Below are 18,882 nucleotides of genomic sequence, written 5' to 3' on the forward strand. Positions count from 1 at the left end.
ATGCAGCAGTTTCCAGCAGGCAGGATTTCAGTTAACCTGTGGAACTCACTGCCAGGGGATGGGCTGAGGTCAGAAGTAGAAGGGGGTTTGACACACAAGGAGCCACGTTCCTGGAAGCCAGGTCCAGCGACGGCCATTGGCCAAGCTAGTCAGGGACGCAGCCCCCTGCGCCAGATGGCCCCAGAGCTCGGGGTGAATCCCTGGATAATTGCCCTGGTCTGTTGGCAGCCTGGAGCCGGGGCTGGCTGGGCCGTTGCTCTGACCCTGCCTGGCCATTCTTTGGTTCTCTGTCCAGTATCCCTGAATGCCTGGGTCCCTTTTCTGCCCCCTTCCCATTCCCTGTGAGTGGGGGAGGGGGCAGGGCAAAGTCAGGGTCAGAGGTCACATAATTAATAGTTTGACTCATTGGTTATTAACTTTTGGCTAATTATTAATGAGGACGCCAATGAGCCTCACAGGCCTGGACTCCTGGGTTTGATCCCCAGCTATGGGTGCAAATGTCCCCATTGCGTGTAGATACTGTCAGGGGGGAAGCTTGCAGCATGGGGGCACTGTTGGAGGAGGAATCTCGCAGCATGGGGGCACTGTTAGGGGAAGCTTGCAGCATAGGGGGGCACTCTTGAAGGAAGCTTGCAGCATAGGGGGGCACTGTTGGAGGAGGCAGCTCACAGCGTGTGGGGTCACTGTCAGGGAAATTCACAGCTTGGGGGGCAATGTCAAGGAAGCTCGCAGTGAGGGGGAAGCTCGCAGCATGGGTGGGGGGAAGCTCACAGTGGTGGGGCACTGTTGGAGGAGGAAGCTTGCAGCATGGGGGCTCGCAGTGGGCGCAGCTTGCAGTATGGGGGCATTGTCAGGGAAGCTCGCAGCAGGTGCGGGGGAAGCTCGCAGCACTTATCTCCCCTGTCACGCTGCTGGCTCCCCTCCAGGGACCTTGGACCCGGCCCAGGGCCCAGCCCCCCCTTGTCAAGTTAAAGTCTCTGCCCCTCCCGGCTCTTCCTCTTTCTGCGAGGGGACGGAGGGGAACGTGCCAGGAGCGGTGAGTGTCTGTGCAGAGCCCTGGGGCCTCGCCTCCCGCCCCCGCAGAGCTGGGAGAGAACCCAGGAGTCCTGGCTTCTAGCCCCACTGCTCTACCCACTAGCCCCCACTCCGCTCACAGAGCTGGGGAAGAGAACCCAGGAGTCCGGGCTCCCAGCCCCCTGCTCTAACGCACTAGCCCCCCCGTTTCCCCTCTCCCCTATCTCCCTGCTGGGGGGCTGTCTGATGAGATTGGCGCCCCCTAGAGGGCAAAGGCCCCATGTCCCATCCTGCGCCCCCCCACCCTAACCCCTTCTCTCCCCTCTGCAGCCATGGCGCCCACCCCGCACTACGCCCCGGCCCCGCCGCAGGAGCCCGCCAGCCCCCCGGAGCCCCCCGTCAAGCTGCAGCGGGAGATCTCGCTGCTGAGCGGCATCTGCCTCATCGTGGGCAACATGATCGGGTCGGGCATCTTCGTCTCGCCCAAGGGGGTGCTCCTGCACAGCGCCTCCTATGGGCTGGCGCTGGCCGTGTGGGCCGTGGGCGGCCTCTTCTCCGTCTTCGGGGCGCTGTGCTACGCCGAGCTGGGCACCACCGTCACCAAGTCGGGGGCCAGCTATGCCTACATCCTGGAGGCCTTCGGGGGGGCTGGCGGCCTTCGTCCGCCTCTGGGCCTCCCTCCTCATCATCGAGCCCACCAGCCAGGCCGTCATCGCCCTCACCTTCGCCAGCTACATGGTGCAGCCCGTCTTCCCCAGCTGCCCGGGGCCCTACGCCGCCCACCGCCTGCTGGCCGCCGTCTGCATCTGTGAGCGGGGGCTGGGGGCCGCAGGGAGGGGCACCGGCAGGGCTGGGGGGGGACAGGGCTGGGCATGGGGGGGCTGTGGGGCGGGAGTGAGGGGCAGCGGCAGGGCTGGGGGGGCAGGGGGCTGTGGGTCAGGAGTGAGGGGCAGCGACAGGGCTCGGGGGGTAGGGGGCTGCGGGGTGGGAGTGAGGGGCAGCGGCAGGGCTCGGGGGGCAGGGCGCTGCGGGGCAGGGGGTGAGGGGCAGCGGCAGGGCTCGGGGGGTAGGGGGCTGCGGGGTGGGAGTGAGGGGCAGCGGCAGGGCTGGGGGGGCAGGGCGCTGTGGGTCAGGAGTGAGGGGCAGTGGCAGGGCTCGGGGGGCAGGGGGCTGCGGGGCAGGAGTGAGGGGCAGTGGCAGGGCTCGGGGGGTAGGGGGCTGCGGGGTGGGAGTGAGGGGCAGCGGCAGGGCTCGGGGGGTAGGGGGCTGCGGGGTGGGAGTGAGGGGCAGCGGCAGGGCTGGGAGGGCAGGGGGCTGCGGGGCAGGAGTGAGGGGCAGCGGCAGGGCTGGGGGCTGCGGGGCAGGAGTGAGGGGCAGCGGCAGGGCTGGGGGGGCAGGGGGCTGCGGGGCAGGAGTGAGGGGCAGCGGCAGGGCTCGGGGGGTAGGGGGCTGCGGGGTGGGAGTGAGGGGCAGCGGCAGGGCTCGGGGGGTAGGGGGCTGCGGGGTGGGAGTGAGGGGCAGCGGCAGGGCTCGGGGGGCAGGGCGCTGCGGGGCAGGGGGTGAGGGGCAGCGGCAGGGCTCGGGGGGTAGGGGGTTGCGGGGTGGGAGTGAGGGGCAGCGGCAGGGCTGGGGGGGCAGGGGGCTGTGGGTCAGGAGTGAGGGGCAGTGGCAGGGCTCGGGGGGCAGGGCGCTGTGGGTCAGGAGTGAGGGGCAGTGGCAGGGCTGGGAGGGCAGGGGGCTGTGGGGCAGGAGTGAGGGGCAGCGGCGGGGCAGGGGGCTGCGGGGCAGCAGTGAGGGGCAGTGGCAGGGCTCGGGGGGGCAGGGGGCTGCGGGGCAGGAGTGAGGGGCAGCGGCAGGGCTGGGGGGGCAGGGGGCTGTGGGTCAGGAGTGAGGGGCAGTGGCAGGGCTCGGGGGGCAGGGCGCTGTGGGTCAGGAGTGAGGGGCAGTGGCAGGGCTCGGGGGGCAGGGGGCTGCGGGGCAGGAGTGAGGGGCAGTGGCAGGGCTCGGGGGGCAGGGGGCTGCGGGGCAGGGGGTGAGGGGCAGCGGCAGGGCTCTGGGGGCTGCGGGTCGGGAGTGAGGGGCAGCGGCAGGGCTGGGAGGGCAGGGGGCTGCGGGGCAGGAGTGAGGGGCAGCGGCAGGGCTGGGGGCTGCGGGGCAGGAGTGAGGGGCAGCGGCGGGGCTGGGGGGGCAGGGGGCTGTGGGTCAGGAGTGAGGGGCAGCGGCAGGGCTCGGGGGGTAGGGGGCTGCGGGGTGGGAGTGAGGGGCAGCGGCAGGGCTCGGGGGGTAGGGGGCTGCGGGGTGGGAGTGAGGGGCAGCGGCAGGGCTCGGGGGGCAGGGCGCTGCGGGGCAGGGGGTGAGGGGCAGCGGCAGGGCTCGGGGGGTAGGGGGCTGCGGGGTGGGAGTGAGGGGCAGCGGCAGGGCTGGGGGGGCAGGGTGCTGTGGGTCAGGAGTGAGGGGCAGTGGCAGGGCTCGGGGGGCAGGGCGCTGTGGGTCAGGAGAAAGGGGCAGTGGCAGGGCTCGGGGGGCAGGGGGCTGCGGGGCAGGAGTGAGGGGCAGTGGCAGGGCTCGGGGGGCAGGGGGCTGCGGGGCAGGGGGTGAGGGGCAGCGGCAGGGCTCTGGGGGCTGCGGGTCGGGAGTGAGGGGCAGCGGCAGGGCTGGGAGGGCAGGGGGCTGCGGGGCAGGAGTGAGGGGCAGCGGCAGGGCTGGGGGGGCAGGGGGCTGCGGGGCAGGAGTGAGGGGCAGCGGCAGGGCTGGGAGGGCAGGGGGCTGCGGGGCAGGAGTGAGGGGCAGCGGCAGGGCTGGGGGGGCAGGGGACTGCGGGGCAGGAGTGAGGGGCAGCGGCAGGGCTGGGGGGGCAGGGGGCTGCGGGGCAGGAGTGAGGGGCAGCGGCAGGGCTGGGAGGGCAGGGGGCTGCGGGGCAGGAGTGAGGGGCAGCGGCAGGGCTGGGGGGGCAGGGGGCTGCGGGGCAGGAGTGAGGGGCAGCGGCAGGGCTGGGGGGGCAGGGGACTGCGGGGCAGGAGTGTGGGGCATCATCTTCTCTCTCTCTCCTCCTCCGCTCTGGCTGTCACTCGCCCTTTGGCCCAGTCTCGCTCCTTGGACTCCTCCAACCCTGTAGGAAACCCCCACTGGCAGAGAAGGAACCCCGGCGTCCTGGCTCCCAGCCCGCACTCTGAGCCCGCGGCGGAGGGATGCTGGGCTTGGCGAGTGTGGGGCTCTGTCCGGCCGGCTGAGCCCACGGGGGGCAGGGGGTTGTGGGCTGGGCTCGGCTGATGGCCCCGCTGCTGAGTCGGGGATTCATTGCCGGATCCAGCTGCCGGAAAACGCCAAGTCAGGCCCCCACATTGCACCACCCCGTCACGCGGGCCTGCATGGGGGGCTGGGACGGCAGGGGCTGCGGGTCAGGAGTGAGGGGCATGGCGGGCGGGTGGGGGGCAGGGCCAGGCCGGGAGGGGGCTGTGGGGTGGGAGTGAGGGGCATGGCGGGCGGGTGGGGGGCAGGCCCAGGCCGGGAGGGGGCTGCGGGGTGGGAGTGAGGGGCATGGCAGGCGGGTGGGGGGCAGGGCCAGGGCGGGAGGGGGCCGTGGGGCAGGAGTGAGGGGCATGGAGGGCGGGTGGGGGGCAGGACCAGGCCCGTGGGGGGCCGTGGGTCAGGAGTGAGGGGAATGGGGGGTGGGTGGGGGGCAGGGCCAGGCCCGTAGGGACCCGTGGGGGGCCATGGGGTGGGGGTGGGGGGCAGGGCCGGCCCCGTGGGGGGCTGTGGGGCGGGAGTGGGGGGCGGGTGGGGGGCAGGGCCAGGCCCGTAGGGGGCCATGGGACGGGAGTGAGGGGCATGGGGGGCGGGTGGGGGCAGGGCTGGGCCCGTGGGGGGCCGTGGGGCGGGTGTGTCTGGGCCCAGCCGGAGAGGGGCAGGAATCTCTGGCCATGTCCCTGGCTGCCCCCGGTGCTCGGCCCAGCCCCCAGGGCCCAGCGCCAGGATGGCGGGGGGGGGGGCACTGGCCCCCCCCTCCCCCGGGCCGGGTCCAGCCGGGTTTATGAGTCTCCCAGTCACAACACGCCTGGGGAAAGATCAAGGCTGACGGGAAGTGGAGGAAAACAACAGGGAGGGGTGTGGGGCCCAGCGCCAGGGAGAGGACCCAGGAGTCCGGGCTCCTAGGGCCCCCTGCTCTGACCCACCAGCCCCTACTCCCCTCCCAGCGCCAGGGAGAGGACCCAGGAGTCCTGGCTCCCAGCCCCCATGCCCCGCTCTAACCACGAGCCGCCACTCCTCTCTGGGAGACAGGAAAGAACCCAGGCATCCGGGGCGTGCAGGGGGCTCTGGGGCGACTCAGGGGGTCTCACGCTCTCTTGTCCCCCCAGGTCTCCTGACGTTCGTTAATTGCGCCTACGTGAAATGGGGGACGCGGGTGCAGGACGTCTCTACCTACGCCAAGCTGCTGGCGCTGCTGGCCGTGATCGTCGCCGGCGTCGTGCGCCTGGCACAGGGTAGGGCAGCCGGTGCCCCCCGGCCCTGCCCCCGGGGCCCCTCAGCCCTGCCCCGGGGCCCCTCGCCGGCCCTGCCCCCGGAGCCCCTCAGCCCCTGCTGGCCCTGCCCCCGGGGCCCCTCAGCCCCGCCCCGGGGCCCCTCGCCGGCCCTGCCCCCGGGGGCCCTCAGCCCCTGCTGGCCCTGCCCCCGGGGCCCCTCAGCCCCGCCCCGGGGCCCCTCGCCGGCCCTGCCCCCGGGGGCCCTCACCCCCTGCTGGCCCTGCCCCCGGGGCCCCTCAGCCCCGCCCCGGGGCCCTCACCCCCTGCTGGCCCTGCCCCCAGGGGCCCTCACCCCCTGCTGGCCCTGCCCCCGGGGGCCCTCAGCCCCGGCCCACAGCCCCCGGCGCCCCTCACCCCCCGACCCACAGCATGTGCCCCCCACAGCCCTGCCCGTGCCCCCCAGCCGGCCGACTCCCTGCCTCCCCCTGCAGGACACTCCGAGCACTTCGCTGACCCCTTCGCGGGCTCCTCGCTGGCCGTGGGGGACCTGGCCCTGGCCCTCTACTCGGCCCTCTTCTCCTACTCGGGCTGGGACACCCTCAACTTCGTCACTGAGGAGATCAAGGACCCCGAGAGGTGGGTGCTGCTCCCTGGGGGCCGGGCCTGCCCCACAGATCTGGCCCGCTGAGCTTGGACCGGTCCCACCCCTGCAGCTTGCCCCATAGATCTGCCCCCGCTGAGCTGGTGCATGACCCATCCTCAGCCTGCCCCATAGATCCTCCCTGCCACTACTGAGCTGGGACTTGACCCGTCCCCCAGCCTGTGGGGCAGGGGGTGTGGCCTGGAGCCATGGGGCCCCCCCCCGTGACTGGGGAGCAGAGGGGGGCTGCTCCAGGAAGAAGGGTCTTGGCTTTCCCTTCGCTTTGTTGCCCCAGTTCATTTGCGGGGTGTTTAACTCCCCACCTGGCATGTTGGCCCCCAAGCTGCCTCGGGGATTGGACCGGGGGCTCCTCATTGGGACGCCCCAGGGTCAGTGAGTTGCAAGGACTGAGGGGGTTGGGAGGTGAGTGCAGGGGGCCCGTGGGGAGTCCATGGGGGGCTGGTTTGGGAGGTTGGAGGGGGGTCTATGCAGGAGTCGGGTTGGGAGGTGATGGGGAGGTGTGGGGGGGGCCGGGGTGGGAGGGGACTTGGGGGGCATGTTGGGAGGTGAGGAGGGGCTGTGGGGGCCGGGCTGGGAGGCGAGGGGGGGTTCATGGGGGGGCAGGGACGGGGAGGCGAGGGGGTACATGGGGGGGGCGGGAGGCGAGGGGGTTCGTGGGGGGCCAGGGAGGGAGGTGAGGGGTTCGGGGGGGCCAGGGCTGACCAGCTGCGAGGCTCCAGCTCTGACCTGGCTCCGGCCCCAGGAACCTGCCGCTGGCCATCGGGGTCTCCATGCCGGTGGTGACGGCCATTTACCTGCTGACCACGTGGCCTATTACACGGTGCTGGCGCCCGGCGAGCTGCTGGCCAGCGACGCCGTGGCTGTGGTGAGTAGCGGGGGGCGGGGGGCAGGGCGTGGGGGGACCCCCCGGCCGGGCTCTCACCCCCCGTCTCCCCACAGAGCTTCGCCGACCGTGTCTTCGGCATCTTCAACTGGGACCATCCCCCTGGCCGTGGCCCTGTCCTGCTTCGGGGGGACTGAACGCCTCCATCCTCGCCCGCCTCCAGGTGCCCCCCCGCCCCCCAGGTCCCCCCACCCCGCAGCCCCCAGTGCCCCCTGCCTCGGACCTGCAGCCCCCCCTGCCCCGCAACCCCCACCAGTCCCCGTCCCACGGCCCCCAGTGCCCCCTGCCTCCGACCTGCAGCCCCCCAGTGCCCCCACGCCCCACAGCTCCCCCACCCCGCAGCCCCCGTCCTGCAGCCCTCTGCCTCCAACCTGCAGCCCCCCAGTGCCCCCCGGCACCCCCTGCCCCCCACCCTGCAGCCCCTCTGTGCCCCCATCCCGCAGCCCCCAGTGCAGCCCCACAGTGCCCCCCACCCCTGACCCGCAGCCCCTGGCATCCCCCTCCCATGACCCCCAGACCCTGAGTGCCCCCCACCCCCACGACCCCCAGCCCCTCTGCACCCCACACCCCCTGACACTCTGCTCTGCCCCAGGCTGTTTTTCGTGGGCTCGCGGGAGGGGCACCTGCCCGACGCCCTCTGCATGATCCACGTGGAGCGATTCACCCCCGTGCCGGCCCTGCTCTTCAACGTGAGCCCCACGCGCCGGGGGGGCGCGGGATGGACCATCCCCCGTGGGGGGGTATGGGATGGACCACGGCTGGGGCCACGGGCCAGACCATTCCCCATGGGGGGGTATGGGATGGACCACGGCTGGGGCCTCGGGATGGACCATTCCCCATGGGGGAGTATGGGATGGACCACGTCAGGAGCCATGGACGGACCATTCCCCACGGGGGGGCATGGATAGACCACAGCTGTGGCGACGGGCCAGACCATCCCCCAGGGTTTGCCATGGGACCGATCATACCCATGGGCCAGATCACGGCTAGGGGCAAGGGTGGGGGAAAGGGACAGACTACAGACCACGATGGGTTATGGGAGACACCACCCCACAAGGGCAGATTTCACACCCTGGAAGAGTCCAGTTTTCCTGGAGGCCCAGGGGTTGTGGAATGCAATGGGAAAATCCATTTGCCTGAGCTAGTGGGGGCAGGAGTCAGGTCAGTCCATTCCCTCCACCACCCACGCTTGAGGGCATCCCTTGGGACAGTCCATCCATGCCCCTGATGGGGGGGGCACTATCCCACGGATCAGTCCATTGCCCTGTCTCTAAGGGGGGGTGTGTTCCTGTGGGTCAGCCCATTACCCCCAATGGGGAGGGTTGTCCCAAAGGTCAGTCCATCGCCCTGTCTTGGGAGGGGTGTGTCCCCCTTGGGTCAGTCCATCTCCCTGAGGGGGGTCTCCCCCTCTCCCAGGGGGCCATGGCTCTGGTCTATCTCTGCGTGGAGGACATCTTCCAGCTCATCAACTACTACAGCTTCAGCTACTGGTTCTTCGTGGGCCTGTCCATCGCCGGGCAGCTCTACCTGCGCTGGAAGGAGCCCGACAGGCCCCGCCCACTCAAGGTAAGGCCCCACCCCCTCCCACAATCCTCTGGGGGCAGTGTCTCCCCCTCTGACTCCCTGCCCATCCCACAATGCCTTGGGGCAGCGTCTCCCCCATGGGCTCCCTTCTTGGCCCACAATGCCCCGGGGCGGCCGCTCTCCCCTCGCCCCCCGGCCCCGCCGTGCCCCGGGGCGGCCGCTCTCCCCTCGCCCCCCGGCCCCGCCGTGCCCCGGGGCGGCCGCTCTCCCCTCGCCCCCCGGCCCCGCCGTGCCCCGGGGCGGCCGCTCTCCCCTTGCCCCCCCGGCCCCGCCATGGCCGCTCTCCCCTCGCCCCCCGGCCCTGCCGTGCCCCGGGGCGGCCGCTCTCCCCTCGCCCCCCCGGTCCCGCCGCCGGGCACGGCTGCTCTCCCCTCGCCCCCCCGGCCCCGCCATGGCCGCTCTCTCCCTCGCCCCCCGGCCCTGCCGTGCCCCGGGGCGGCCGCTCTCCCCTCGCCCCCCCGGTCCCGCCGTGCCCCGGGGCGGCCGCTCACCCCCTGGCCCCCCAGTCCCGCCGTGCCCCGGGGCGGCCGCTCTCCCCTCGCCCCCCCGGTCCCGCCGTGCCCCGGGGCGGCCGCTCACCCCCTGGCCCCCCAGTCCCGCCGTGCCCCGGGGCGGCCGCTCTCCCCTCGCCCCCCCGGTCCCGCCGTGCCCCGGGGCGGCCGCTCACCCCCTGGCCCCCCAGTCCCGCCGTGCCCCGGGGCGGCCGCTCTCCCCTCGCCCCCCGCCGTGCCCCGGGGCGGCCGCTCTCCCCTCGCCCCCCGGCCCCGCCGTGCCCCGGGGCGGCCGCTCTCCCCTCGCCCCCCCGGTCCCGCCGTGCCCCGGGGCGGCCGCTCTCCCCTCGCCCCCCGGTCCCGCCGTGCCCCGGGCGGCCGCTCACCCCCTGGCTGTCTCCCCAGTTGAGCATCGTCTTCCCGCTGTTTTTCTGCCTGTGCACCGTGTTCCTGGTGGCCGTCCCGCTCTACACCGACCCCCTCAACTCGCTCATCGGCATCGGCATCGCGCTCTCAGGGCTGCCCGTCTACTTCCTGCTGGTGCGGAGCCCGGACACCCGCCGGCCCCGCTGGCTGCGGGCGGCCGTGGGTGAGTGAGACCCGCCGGTGCCCCCCACTCCCAACCCAGAACCCCCCGGCCCCCCCCGCGCCCGACCCGCAGCCCCCGGCCCCCCCCGCTCCCAACCCACAGCCCCCAGGCCCCCCCCGCTCCCGACCCGCAACCCCCCCGGCCCCCCACGCTCCCGACCCGCAGCCCCCCAGCCCCGCCGGCCCCCCCCGCTCCCGACCCGCAGCCCCCCAGCCCCGCCAGCACCCCCCGCAACCCTCTGGCCCCCCACGCTCCCGACCCGCAGCCCCCCGGCCCCCCTCGCTCCCGACCGCAGCCCCCCTGGCGCCCCCCGCGCCTGACCCGCAGCCCCTGCCAGCCCAGCCCGGTGCCCCTCACTCCTGACCTGCAGCCCCTGCTAGCCCAGCCTTGGACCCCCCCAGCCGTACTATGCCCCTCACTCCTGACCCACAGCCCCCACTAACTGTCCCGCTCTCTCTGCAGCCGGCGTCTCCCGCCACATCCAGCTGCTGTGCCGGGCCGTGGTGACGGAGCTGGACCCTGACGACAGTCGCCCCAAATCCCAGTGACGGAGCCAGTGGGGAAGGGGCACCTTCCCTCCCCCCCAGACCCACTCCTCTTTAATTTATTGGCCCCCTCGGCCCTGGTGTCGGGGCACCACCAGCCCCGCCCTTGCCCCGGAAGCAGCTGCTACCAATAAACCAGCATCACTCCAGTCACAGCCGGCTCCGGGTGTCATCTGTCCGCTCCCTGGCCTCCCCCAGAGAACCCCACCTCTCCCCCCGGAGATCCCCTTCCTCCTCCTCTGCCCCACCACTGGCTTCCCAGTTCCCCCCATGCACTGTGCTCCCTGCCTCTCTCCTGCCCCATAGCCCCTTCTGCCTCCTGTCCCCCAACCTGGGAACGAGCCCCTCAATCTCGCCCGCACGCTCCCCCCAACAAGACCTCAGTCTGCGCACTCCCCTGCCCCCCAGTAGTAGAGGGGTCTCCAACCCTACCCCCCACCTCCCAAGCAGATTCCAATGGCACCAGCGGGTGGGTGATGAGTCCTTTATTGGCTCAGACCCACCCCCTGAGCAGAGTCCGGATTGGGGAGAGGTGGGTGCCCACTGGTGGCGGTTCTGAGGTCCTGGGGGTCCAGCGATGTCTGTGGGGCAGGTCTCAGCCCAGCGTGTCCTGCCAGGGCCTCTTTGGGCGGGGGCTGGAGCTGGTGCTACTGGCCCCACCCTCCTTCTGCTGCAAGGGGTTGTGGGAGAAGGTCTGGCGCAGAGGTCCTAGGGGGAGAGATGGGGTGAGATGGGGTGGGGGGGACACCCCTCTGGGGCAGTGGCCCGAGCATGCAGGGGGGTCCCATAGTTGCAGGGGTTGGGGGGGGGGGGGCACGGACCTTTTGCGGCCAGGGCGAGGTGATTCTTGACCCGCCGCTCGCGCTCCTGCAGCTGCTGGGCCAGCTGGGCGTCCTTCCAGCCTGCGCGGGACGGGAGGGAGGGGTTAGCCCCCGCCTGTGCTGAGCCCTCCTCCCCCGCCCCCCCGGGTCACTCACCGGCCCGCAGGCTCTGGACAAAGCCCTGGCGCGCGGGCAGCAGGGCCGGGTCATGCTGGACGCGGTCGGGGATGCGGAGCCGGGCGCGGATGGCCGGGACCCGCAGGAGCCCGACCTGCGCCAGGGAGAACAGGTTGGATGTCAGCCAGTAGGTGAAGACGGCCTGGGGGAGACGGGGCAGTGTCAGGTGGGTGCCGGGGGGAGATCGGGGCCAGGCCCCCTCCCCCCTCCGTCCTTCTCCCCCCCACGAGGCTCTCACCGTGGGGAAGCTGATGGTCAGTGGCAGGATCACCAGCGGCATCACCCGGAAAACCGTCTTCATCACCTTCAGGTTGGGGTTGTCCACCCCGGACTCCGCCCCCAGCTGCCGGGGGGGGGGGGGGGGGAACACATAGGGGACAGGGTTAGAGACAGGCGCCACCCCCAGAGATGCCCCCACCAAATGAAAAGCAACCCAACTGAGGCTCGTTTCCTGTAGGCCCTCTAGTATTCTTGTAACACCCCAGGCCAGAGCAGCCAACTGGCTCGTTGTTTCCTGTAGGCCCTACACTATTACTGTCCTGCCCTGGCCAGCTGGGTACGGCCGCCAACTGGCCCGTTATTTATGATCCTTTCTAGCATATTACTGTAGGTCCTACGCGATCGTCATTCCTCTGCTGGCCAGCCAGGAGTGCGAGAGCAGAGCCCCGCCCTTCACCCCCCACTTCCCTTCCCAGTGCGTTTACAGGAGCCCCACCGCTCTTTCTTTATTGTAGGTCCTATATTATTTTCATCCCTCTCCCAGGCAGTGGGGGCGCTCCAGCGTAATGAGCACAGTCCTGCCCTTCGCCCGTTTACAGCCAGCTCCTGGCTCCCTTGTTTCGTGTAGGTCCTACACTACCGCACCCCCCCCCCCCCAGGCTCACCTCCAGGATAAGCCACATGGTGCCGGTGACGACGAGGGGCAGGACGTAGAGGGGGTCGGCTGCCGTCAGATCCATGAACCACGCCAGGCCGCCGCTCTGCATGCTGGGCACGGGCAGGGCGGCCATCTCCCGCAGTGCGATGAAAAAGGAGATAAAGACGGGGGCCTGGAGCAGGGGCAGAGACGAGGGTCAGAGCCATGGAGAGATGGGGGGCTGTGGGTTGGGAGTAAGGGGCACCGGCAGGGCCAGGCTAGCAGGGGCTGCAGGTCGTGAGTGAGGGGCACTGGCGGGGCTGGACTAGCAGGGGGCTGCGGGTCAGCAGTGAGGGGCAGGGCGGGGCCTTAGGCAGGGGGCGGAGCCTTACCTGGACGAGGGGCACCAGGAACCCCCGTAGGGGGTTGACGTCGTGGGCCTTCTGGTACAGATTCAGTTCCGAATACAACTTGGAGACTGGGGGGAGGAAGGGGGAGTTAGGGGCTCGGCTCTGATCTCTCAGCCCTCCACAAACCCCCTCCCCTAAAGCCCCCAAGCTCCTCCCCCTCCCAATGTCTGCACTATCTCGGAGGCCCTTAGGCTTGACCCCAGGCGTCACCTTCCTGGCTCCCAAGCCCCGCCCTTGGCTCTAGACTCCACCCTTCAACCCTCAGGCTCCTCCCCCTCTTGCTGACTCCACCCACTTCCTGCCAAATTTCTACCCCCATCCCTTGTCTCCATCCCCTTTATCTCCCCACCCACCCCAGGTCCCTCCCCCTCCCTTGGCTCCGCCCCCAGCCCTCACACTCAAACTGGTTGCCGGAGCGCTTGGCGTCCTGCATGCGCTGCGTGAGCCGGGTGATCTCAGGCAGGTGGTTGTTCAGCTTGGCGGCCTCTCGCTGCCCCTTCACGATGAGCGGGAAGACCAGGCAGCGTGCCGCCACCGTGCCTGGAGAAGAGAGCGTTACCCACAATGCACCCGGCAGCGCGCCCCCACGTGCCTGGAGAAGAGACCGTTACCCACAATGCACAGGGCAGCGTGCCGCCACCGTGCCTGGAGAAGAGAGCGTTACCCACAATGCACCGGGCAGCGCGCCCCCACGTGCCTGGAGAAGAGAGCGTTACCCACAATGCACCGGGCAGCGCGCCCCCACGTGCCTGGAGAAGAGAGCGTTACCCACAATGCACCGGGCAGCGCGCCCCCCACGTGCCTGGAGAAGAGAGCGTTACCCACAATGCACCGGGCAGCGTGCCCCCCACGTGCCTGGAGAAGAGAGCGTTACCCACAAGGCACCGGGCAGTGCGCCCCCACGTGCCTGGAGAAGAGAGCGTTACCCACAATGCACCGGGCAGCGCGCCCCCACGTGCCTGGAGAAGAGAGCGTTACCCACAATGCACCAGACAGCGCGCCCCCCACGTGCCTGGAGAAGAGAGCATTACCCACAATGCACCGGGCAGCGTGCCCCCCACGTGCCTGGAGAAGAGAGCATTACCCACAATGCACCGGGCAGCGCGCCCCCATGTGCCTGGAGAAGAGAGCGTTACCCAGAATGCACCGGGCAGCGCGCCCCCACATGCCTGGAGAAGAGAGCGTTACCCACAATGCACCGGGCAGCGCGCCGCCACCGTACCTGGAGAAGAGAGCGTTACCCACAAGGCACCGGGCAGCGCGCCCCCCACGTGCCTGGAGAAGAGAGCGTTACCCACAAGGCAATGGGCAGACCTCCCCCGGGCCTGGTGGGGGAGATAGGATTACCCACAATGCACTGCACAGGCTGCCCCCATACTTTGGGGGGGGAGTGTTACCCACAGTGCATTGTTGGTAGCTCTCTCCGGACCTGGGGGTGACGCCCAGCGCCCCGCTATCCCAGCATGCCCCTCACCGGCCACAATGGCGCCCCACCAGGGCAGCCCCAGGTCGGCGTGCAGGAACTCCAGCAGGTTCTGGATCAGCCCCACGGGCGTGTAGGAGCCGAGCCCCAGCTCTGCCAGCCCCAGCTCTGGCACCTCCGCCAGCTCCCCCCCGGGCACCGTGCCCCCCAGGGCTGGGGGCGGAGCAGCCGCGGGGGGCAGTACCTGGGGAGAGAAGACAATGAGACAGAGGCACCCCTCGCTCTCAACCCACAGCACCAGCCTGGCCCTGCCCCAAAAGTGCCCCTCACTCCCGACCCGCAGCCCCCTGCCAGCCCAGCCCTGCCCCCCCATCCACCGCTGCCCCTCACTCCCGACCCGCAGCCCCCTGCCAGCCCAGCCCTGCCCCCCCATCCACCGCTGCCCCTCACTCCCGACCCGCAGCCCCCTGCCAGCCCAGCCCTGCCCCCCCATCCACCGCTGCCCCTCACTCCCGACCCGCAGCCCCCTGCCAGCCCAGCCCTGCCCCCCCCACCGCTGCCCCTCACTCCCGACCCGCAGCCCCCTGCCAGCCCAGCCCTGCCCCCCCATCCACCGCTGCCCCTCACTCCCGACCCGCAGCCCCTCACCTGGGCCGCGCTGCTCTGGCACCGGGCCGGGGGCGGCCGCAGGGTGAGTCGGGGGCGCAGGGGAGCCCCACGCGGGGCGTTTCCATGGAGCCAGGCAGAGGGGGCCCCGCCCCTGTAGACCTAGGGGGAGAAAAGGGGGAAGGGATCGGTGACCTTTGACCTCGTCATGCCAAGCATCAGGGCTCCCCCTGGTCACCTGTGAACCCCGAGGGGAGGGTCACGACCCCTGCTCCCAGACCTTTGACCCCATGACCTTTGACCCCAGGCTGATCGCAAGTTAAGCCCCAAGGGGGCGTGTCTTTCCCTTTTCCGTGTCGTCACCAGCGGGGTCATGCCCGCGGACCCCTCGTGCTCCCCCACCTCAGAGGTCACGACCTTCGACCTCTAAAGCACCGAGATGACAGCGGCGGCGGGTCCCAAGCCCCAGACCACGTGACCCCCGGGGTCCCCCCGCCCCGCTTCCCTAAGGTCATGACCGCTGTGACGTCACAGGGTGCCCCCGGATCCCACCTGCGTGTGGAGCCCCCTGAGGAGCGGGACGAGCCCCGGGGGTCCCAGCCGGCGCCAGCCCCGCCTCGCAGCCGCACAAGCCGCCATGTTCCCGGGGAGGAGCCGCCCCCCGGCGCGCGCCCGCCTTCTGAGCCAGCGCAGTGGTGCATGCGACGCCGTGGCGAAGCGAGCGCAGCCATGTTGTTTATGGGCACGCATCACGTGTTGGTACAGCCAGGCGCCATCTTGAGTGCGGGCAGTATCCCCACCTCCGGATTATGGGCAGCGGCCATCTTCGATGGTGGCAACAACCCGGCAACGCGTACGCGTGGGCGTGGGCGCCGTCCTGGCTGGCGGCGTCCGTCCGCGGCGTGTGTCAGCCATATTGAATGAGGGCAGCGTCCCAGTACTCTGAAGAGGCAACCATGATGCGAAAGGGCTGGCGCGCGTGCGTGTTCGGAAGGCGGCCATGTTGGCTGAAGGCATGGTCACATGATTTGTTACCAAAGGCGGCCATATGGAGAAAGGGCAACGCCTCCATTGACCGGATGTCCGCCGGCAGCCATAGTGAATGTGGCAAAGCGTGGCTAAGGGCAGGGGTGGCGGCCATTTTGAGTGTGGTCTGCCCTGCGCAGATGTGCCTTTGGGTGCATGGCGGCAGCCATATTTAATTTTGGCAAAGGACTCTTGAGGCCATTTTAGGTGAGGGCAAGGGGGCCCCTCGCCGGCCACCGGCCTGAGGGCGCCCTGGAGGCAGCCATATTGGATGTGTCCCCAAAATGTGACCTCAGACTTATACCGGTCTTAAAGGGACCGGCCCCCTCCCCCTTCCCAGGGCCGGGGAGAGAACCCAGGAGTCCGGGCTCCCGCAATGCCCCCGCCACGCCCGCTGGCCAGCCGGACCCTCCCGGCGCCGGAGACTCCGGGACACACTCCGGACGCCGGGGACTGGCACAGCCCCACCCCAGGCGGGGGCACGTCCACCGCCCCGGCCGCGGGCCCCAGACCGGCGAGTCCCCAACAGAAACCTTCAGCAACCCGCTCCGGCCAGAGACGGCTGAACGGGAATTAATTTGCAAGCTGGATACAATTAACTTAGGCTTGAACAGAGACTGGGAGTGGATGGGTCATTACACAAAGTAAAACTATTTCCCCTGGTTTATTCCCCCCCCCGTTCCCCCTTCCTCAGCTGTTCTTGTCGCCTGCTGGAAATGGCCCGCCTTGATTATCACTACAACCCCCCCGGCTGGTAATAGCTCTCCTGGCCTGGTCACTCTGGGGTAACACCCGCTAGAATCACAGAATCCTAGAACCCGGGCTGGGAAGGGACCTCGGGAGGTTCTAGTCCAACCCCTGCTCAAAGCAGGACCATCCCCAACGAAATCATCCCAGCCAGGGCTCTGTCAAGCCGGGCCTTAAAAATATCCAAGGAAGGAGACTCCACCCCCTCCCTAGGGAACGCATTCCAGGGCTTCACCACCCTCCTCGTGAAAAAGTTTTTCCTAATATCCAACCTAAACCTCCCCCACTGCAACTTGAGACCATTCCTCCTCGTTCTGTCATCTGCTACCACTGAGAGCAGTCCAGAGCCATCCTCTATGGAACCCCCTCTCAGGTAGTTGAAAGCAGCTATCAAATCCCACCTCAGTGCTGCATCCAGTGGCTGGGGTATCTGAGAGGAAGCATGGGCTAGTGGTTAGGGGTTGGCACTAACCCAAGACAGGGCTCAATTCCCTGCTCCTGCCACAGATTCCCTATGCCTCAGCTAGATGGAGATAAGAACCCTGCAGGGGGGCATCAGGCCTGGGAGCTGCTCCAGCGCTGGGAGGCACCTCCGATATGTGGTCCCACCAGCGTCTCTCCTCACGTTTCCAGTCCTGCCAGTGTGTGAAGCCTCACCGGTCCTGTGAGCTTGGCAGAACAGGAACCCAGGACTTTCAGCCACCAATGAGATTTGCAGGCTAAGGCCTGGGCCCGAGTAGACCAGGGGAGACGTCTCCTAAAGGTCTAAAACCAAAAGAGGGAAGCAGCACGATTGTTTCATGTTCTGTGTGTATATAAATCTCCCCACTGTATTTTCCACTGTATGCATCCAATGAAGTGAGCTGTAGCTCAAGAAAGCTTATGCTCAAATAGTCTCTAAGGTGCCACAAGTCCCCCTGTTCTTTCTGCGGATACAGACTAACACAGCTGCTGCTCTGAGAGCTAATGACAGAGTCTCAGGTGAGTCTGGGACCCTTGGGAATAAAATGCTGCAGGGGCCGGAGCGGCCTCCGTCTGAGGGCAGAGGATACGGTGCCAGACTGCTCAGTGGGCAGAAGACACGGCAGAGGGCTGTAAACCTGAGGCAGAGACAGTGACTAGGGCCGTTCATATAACACAAGAACCAGGGGTCGCCCGATGAACTGAACAAATGTAGAGAAGTATTTCTTCCTCCGCCACATGGTTAACCTGTGGAACTCACTGCCAGGGGATCATGTGAGACCAAAAGGGTTTTGACACACAATGAGCCATGTTCCTGGGTCCAGCGATGGCTATTGGCCAAGTCGGGGATAGACCACAAGACTCCTGGCTCCCAGCTCCTCCTCTAACCAACAGCCCCCACTTCCCTCCCAGAGCCAGGGAGAGAACCCAGGCGTCCTGGCTCCCAGGCTCAGACTCCGCCCCCAAGGTGTTTTTGTGATTCACACCGATGGGCCAGGAGTGGATGGGGAAGTGAAAACAGCTAATTAAAGAGCCCCGGGGGACGCCGGGTGTATTGAAGAGGCCTGTGGTTTGAGTGGGTGCAATGGGAGAAATGGCCACTAGGCGGCAGCCTGTCCTGAACTGACTCTGCCTCCCCTTCCCAACCCAAGAACCCAGGAGTCCGGGCTCCTACCCCCCTGCCCCATACAGCCCACTCCCCTCCCCGAGCCAGGGAGAGAACCCAGGCATCCGGGCTCCTCCTACGTCTCTGAGCCACGGTTCATTCCCGGCAGACAGCCGCTCGCTGCCCAGCCGCCCTCGGAAAAGCTCCGGGCGCGTTAGGAGAGAGAACGAGACAGGAAACCCCATTGCTGACCCCTGGCATCCCAATGCCCACCCCTGGCATCCCGCACGCACAGATCCAGGGCACTGGGAGAAAGGCCAGAACCAGGCTGTGGGGGCTGGAGTGGGCTCCCTGTGAGCAGAGATGGCAAAGCCGGGGCCTGCTCAGAAGGGAGAAGGGGCGACCGCGGGCCCACGGCAGAGGGCTGGGCCGGAGACTGTGACTAGGGCTGACACAAACTGGGAGCTCATGAACATGCAGCAGGTTTCCAGCAGGCAGGATTTCAGTTAACCTGTGGAACTCACTGCCAGGGGATGGGCTGAGGCCAGAAGTAGAAGGGGGTTTGAAACAGAATGAGCCACATTCCTGGAGGTGTGGTCCAGCGATGGCTCTTGGCAAGCTGGTCAGGGACACAGCCCCCTGTGCTGGGTGTCCCCAAAGCTCTGACTGCCAGATGCTGGGCATGGCGAGGGGGGACGGATCACTTCAGGATTCCCTGTTCTGTTCATTCCCTCTGGGACACCTGGCATTGGTCACTGTTGGCAGACAGGATACTGGACTAGATGGACCTTGGGTCTGACCCAGTCTGGCCATTGTTATATTCTCTCCCCAAAGCCAGGGATAGAGCTCAGGGCTCCCGGCTCCCAGCCCCTCCTCTGACCACCAGACCCCACCTCACTCCCCTCCCAGAGCCAGGGAGAGAACCCAGGAGTCCGGGCTCCCAGGCTGAGACTCTGCCCTATGCCTGACAAAGAGACAACGGCTCAGCAGGGCCCCTGAGGGCTGGGGTTGAGTTAACAGGA

At 69.0% G+C, this 18,882-nt stretch overlaps 2 protein-coding genes across 2 annotated transcripts; one reads left to right on the forward strand and one right to left on the reverse strand.

The window, feature by feature from the left end:
* Positions 1-973: 973 nt before the first annotated feature.
* SLC7A7 (solute carrier family 7 member 7) lies at positions 974-10,380 on the forward strand. Its single transcript, XM_078848277.1, is given in 13 exon segments — positions 974-1,036; positions 1,345-1,655; positions 1,657-1,822; positions 5,370-5,495; positions 5,966-6,110; positions 6,878-6,936; positions 6,939-7,000; positions 7,075-7,110; positions 7,112-7,155; positions 7,587-7,707; positions 8,435-8,584; positions 9,499-9,682; positions 10,145-10,380. Coding segments are annotated over 12 exon segments (1,488 nt in total). The 5' UTR covers positions 974-1,036; positions 1,345-1,346; the 3' UTR covers positions 10,231-10,380.
* A 317-nt stretch (positions 10,381-10,697) lies between these two features.
* Positions 10,698-15,234, reverse strand: OXA1L (OXA1L mitochondrial inner membrane insertase). Its single transcript, XM_078848278.1, has 10 exons — positions 15,073-15,234; positions 14,563-14,682; positions 13,966-14,158; positions 12,888-13,031; positions 12,474-12,559; positions 12,110-12,274; positions 11,464-11,568; positions 11,205-11,367; positions 11,049-11,129; positions 10,698-10,935 (listed from the first exon to the last, which is right to left on the reverse strand). The coding sequence occupies exons 1-10, from the start codon at positions 15,157-15,159 to the stop codon at positions 10,823-10,825; spliced, it is 1,257 nt and encodes a 418-aa protein (XP_078704404.1). The 5' UTR covers positions 15,160-15,234; the 3' UTR covers positions 10,698-10,822.
* Between the last annotated feature and the right edge of the window lie 3,648 nt (positions 15,235-18,882).

This window comes from Lepidochelys kempii, chromosome 13 (assembly GCF_965140285.1).
Source record: "Lepidochelys kempii isolate rLepKem1 chromosome 13, rLepKem1.hap1, whole genome shotgun sequence".
Taxonomy (NCBI): domain Eukaryota; kingdom Metazoa; phylum Chordata; order Testudines; family Cheloniidae; genus Lepidochelys; species Lepidochelys kempii.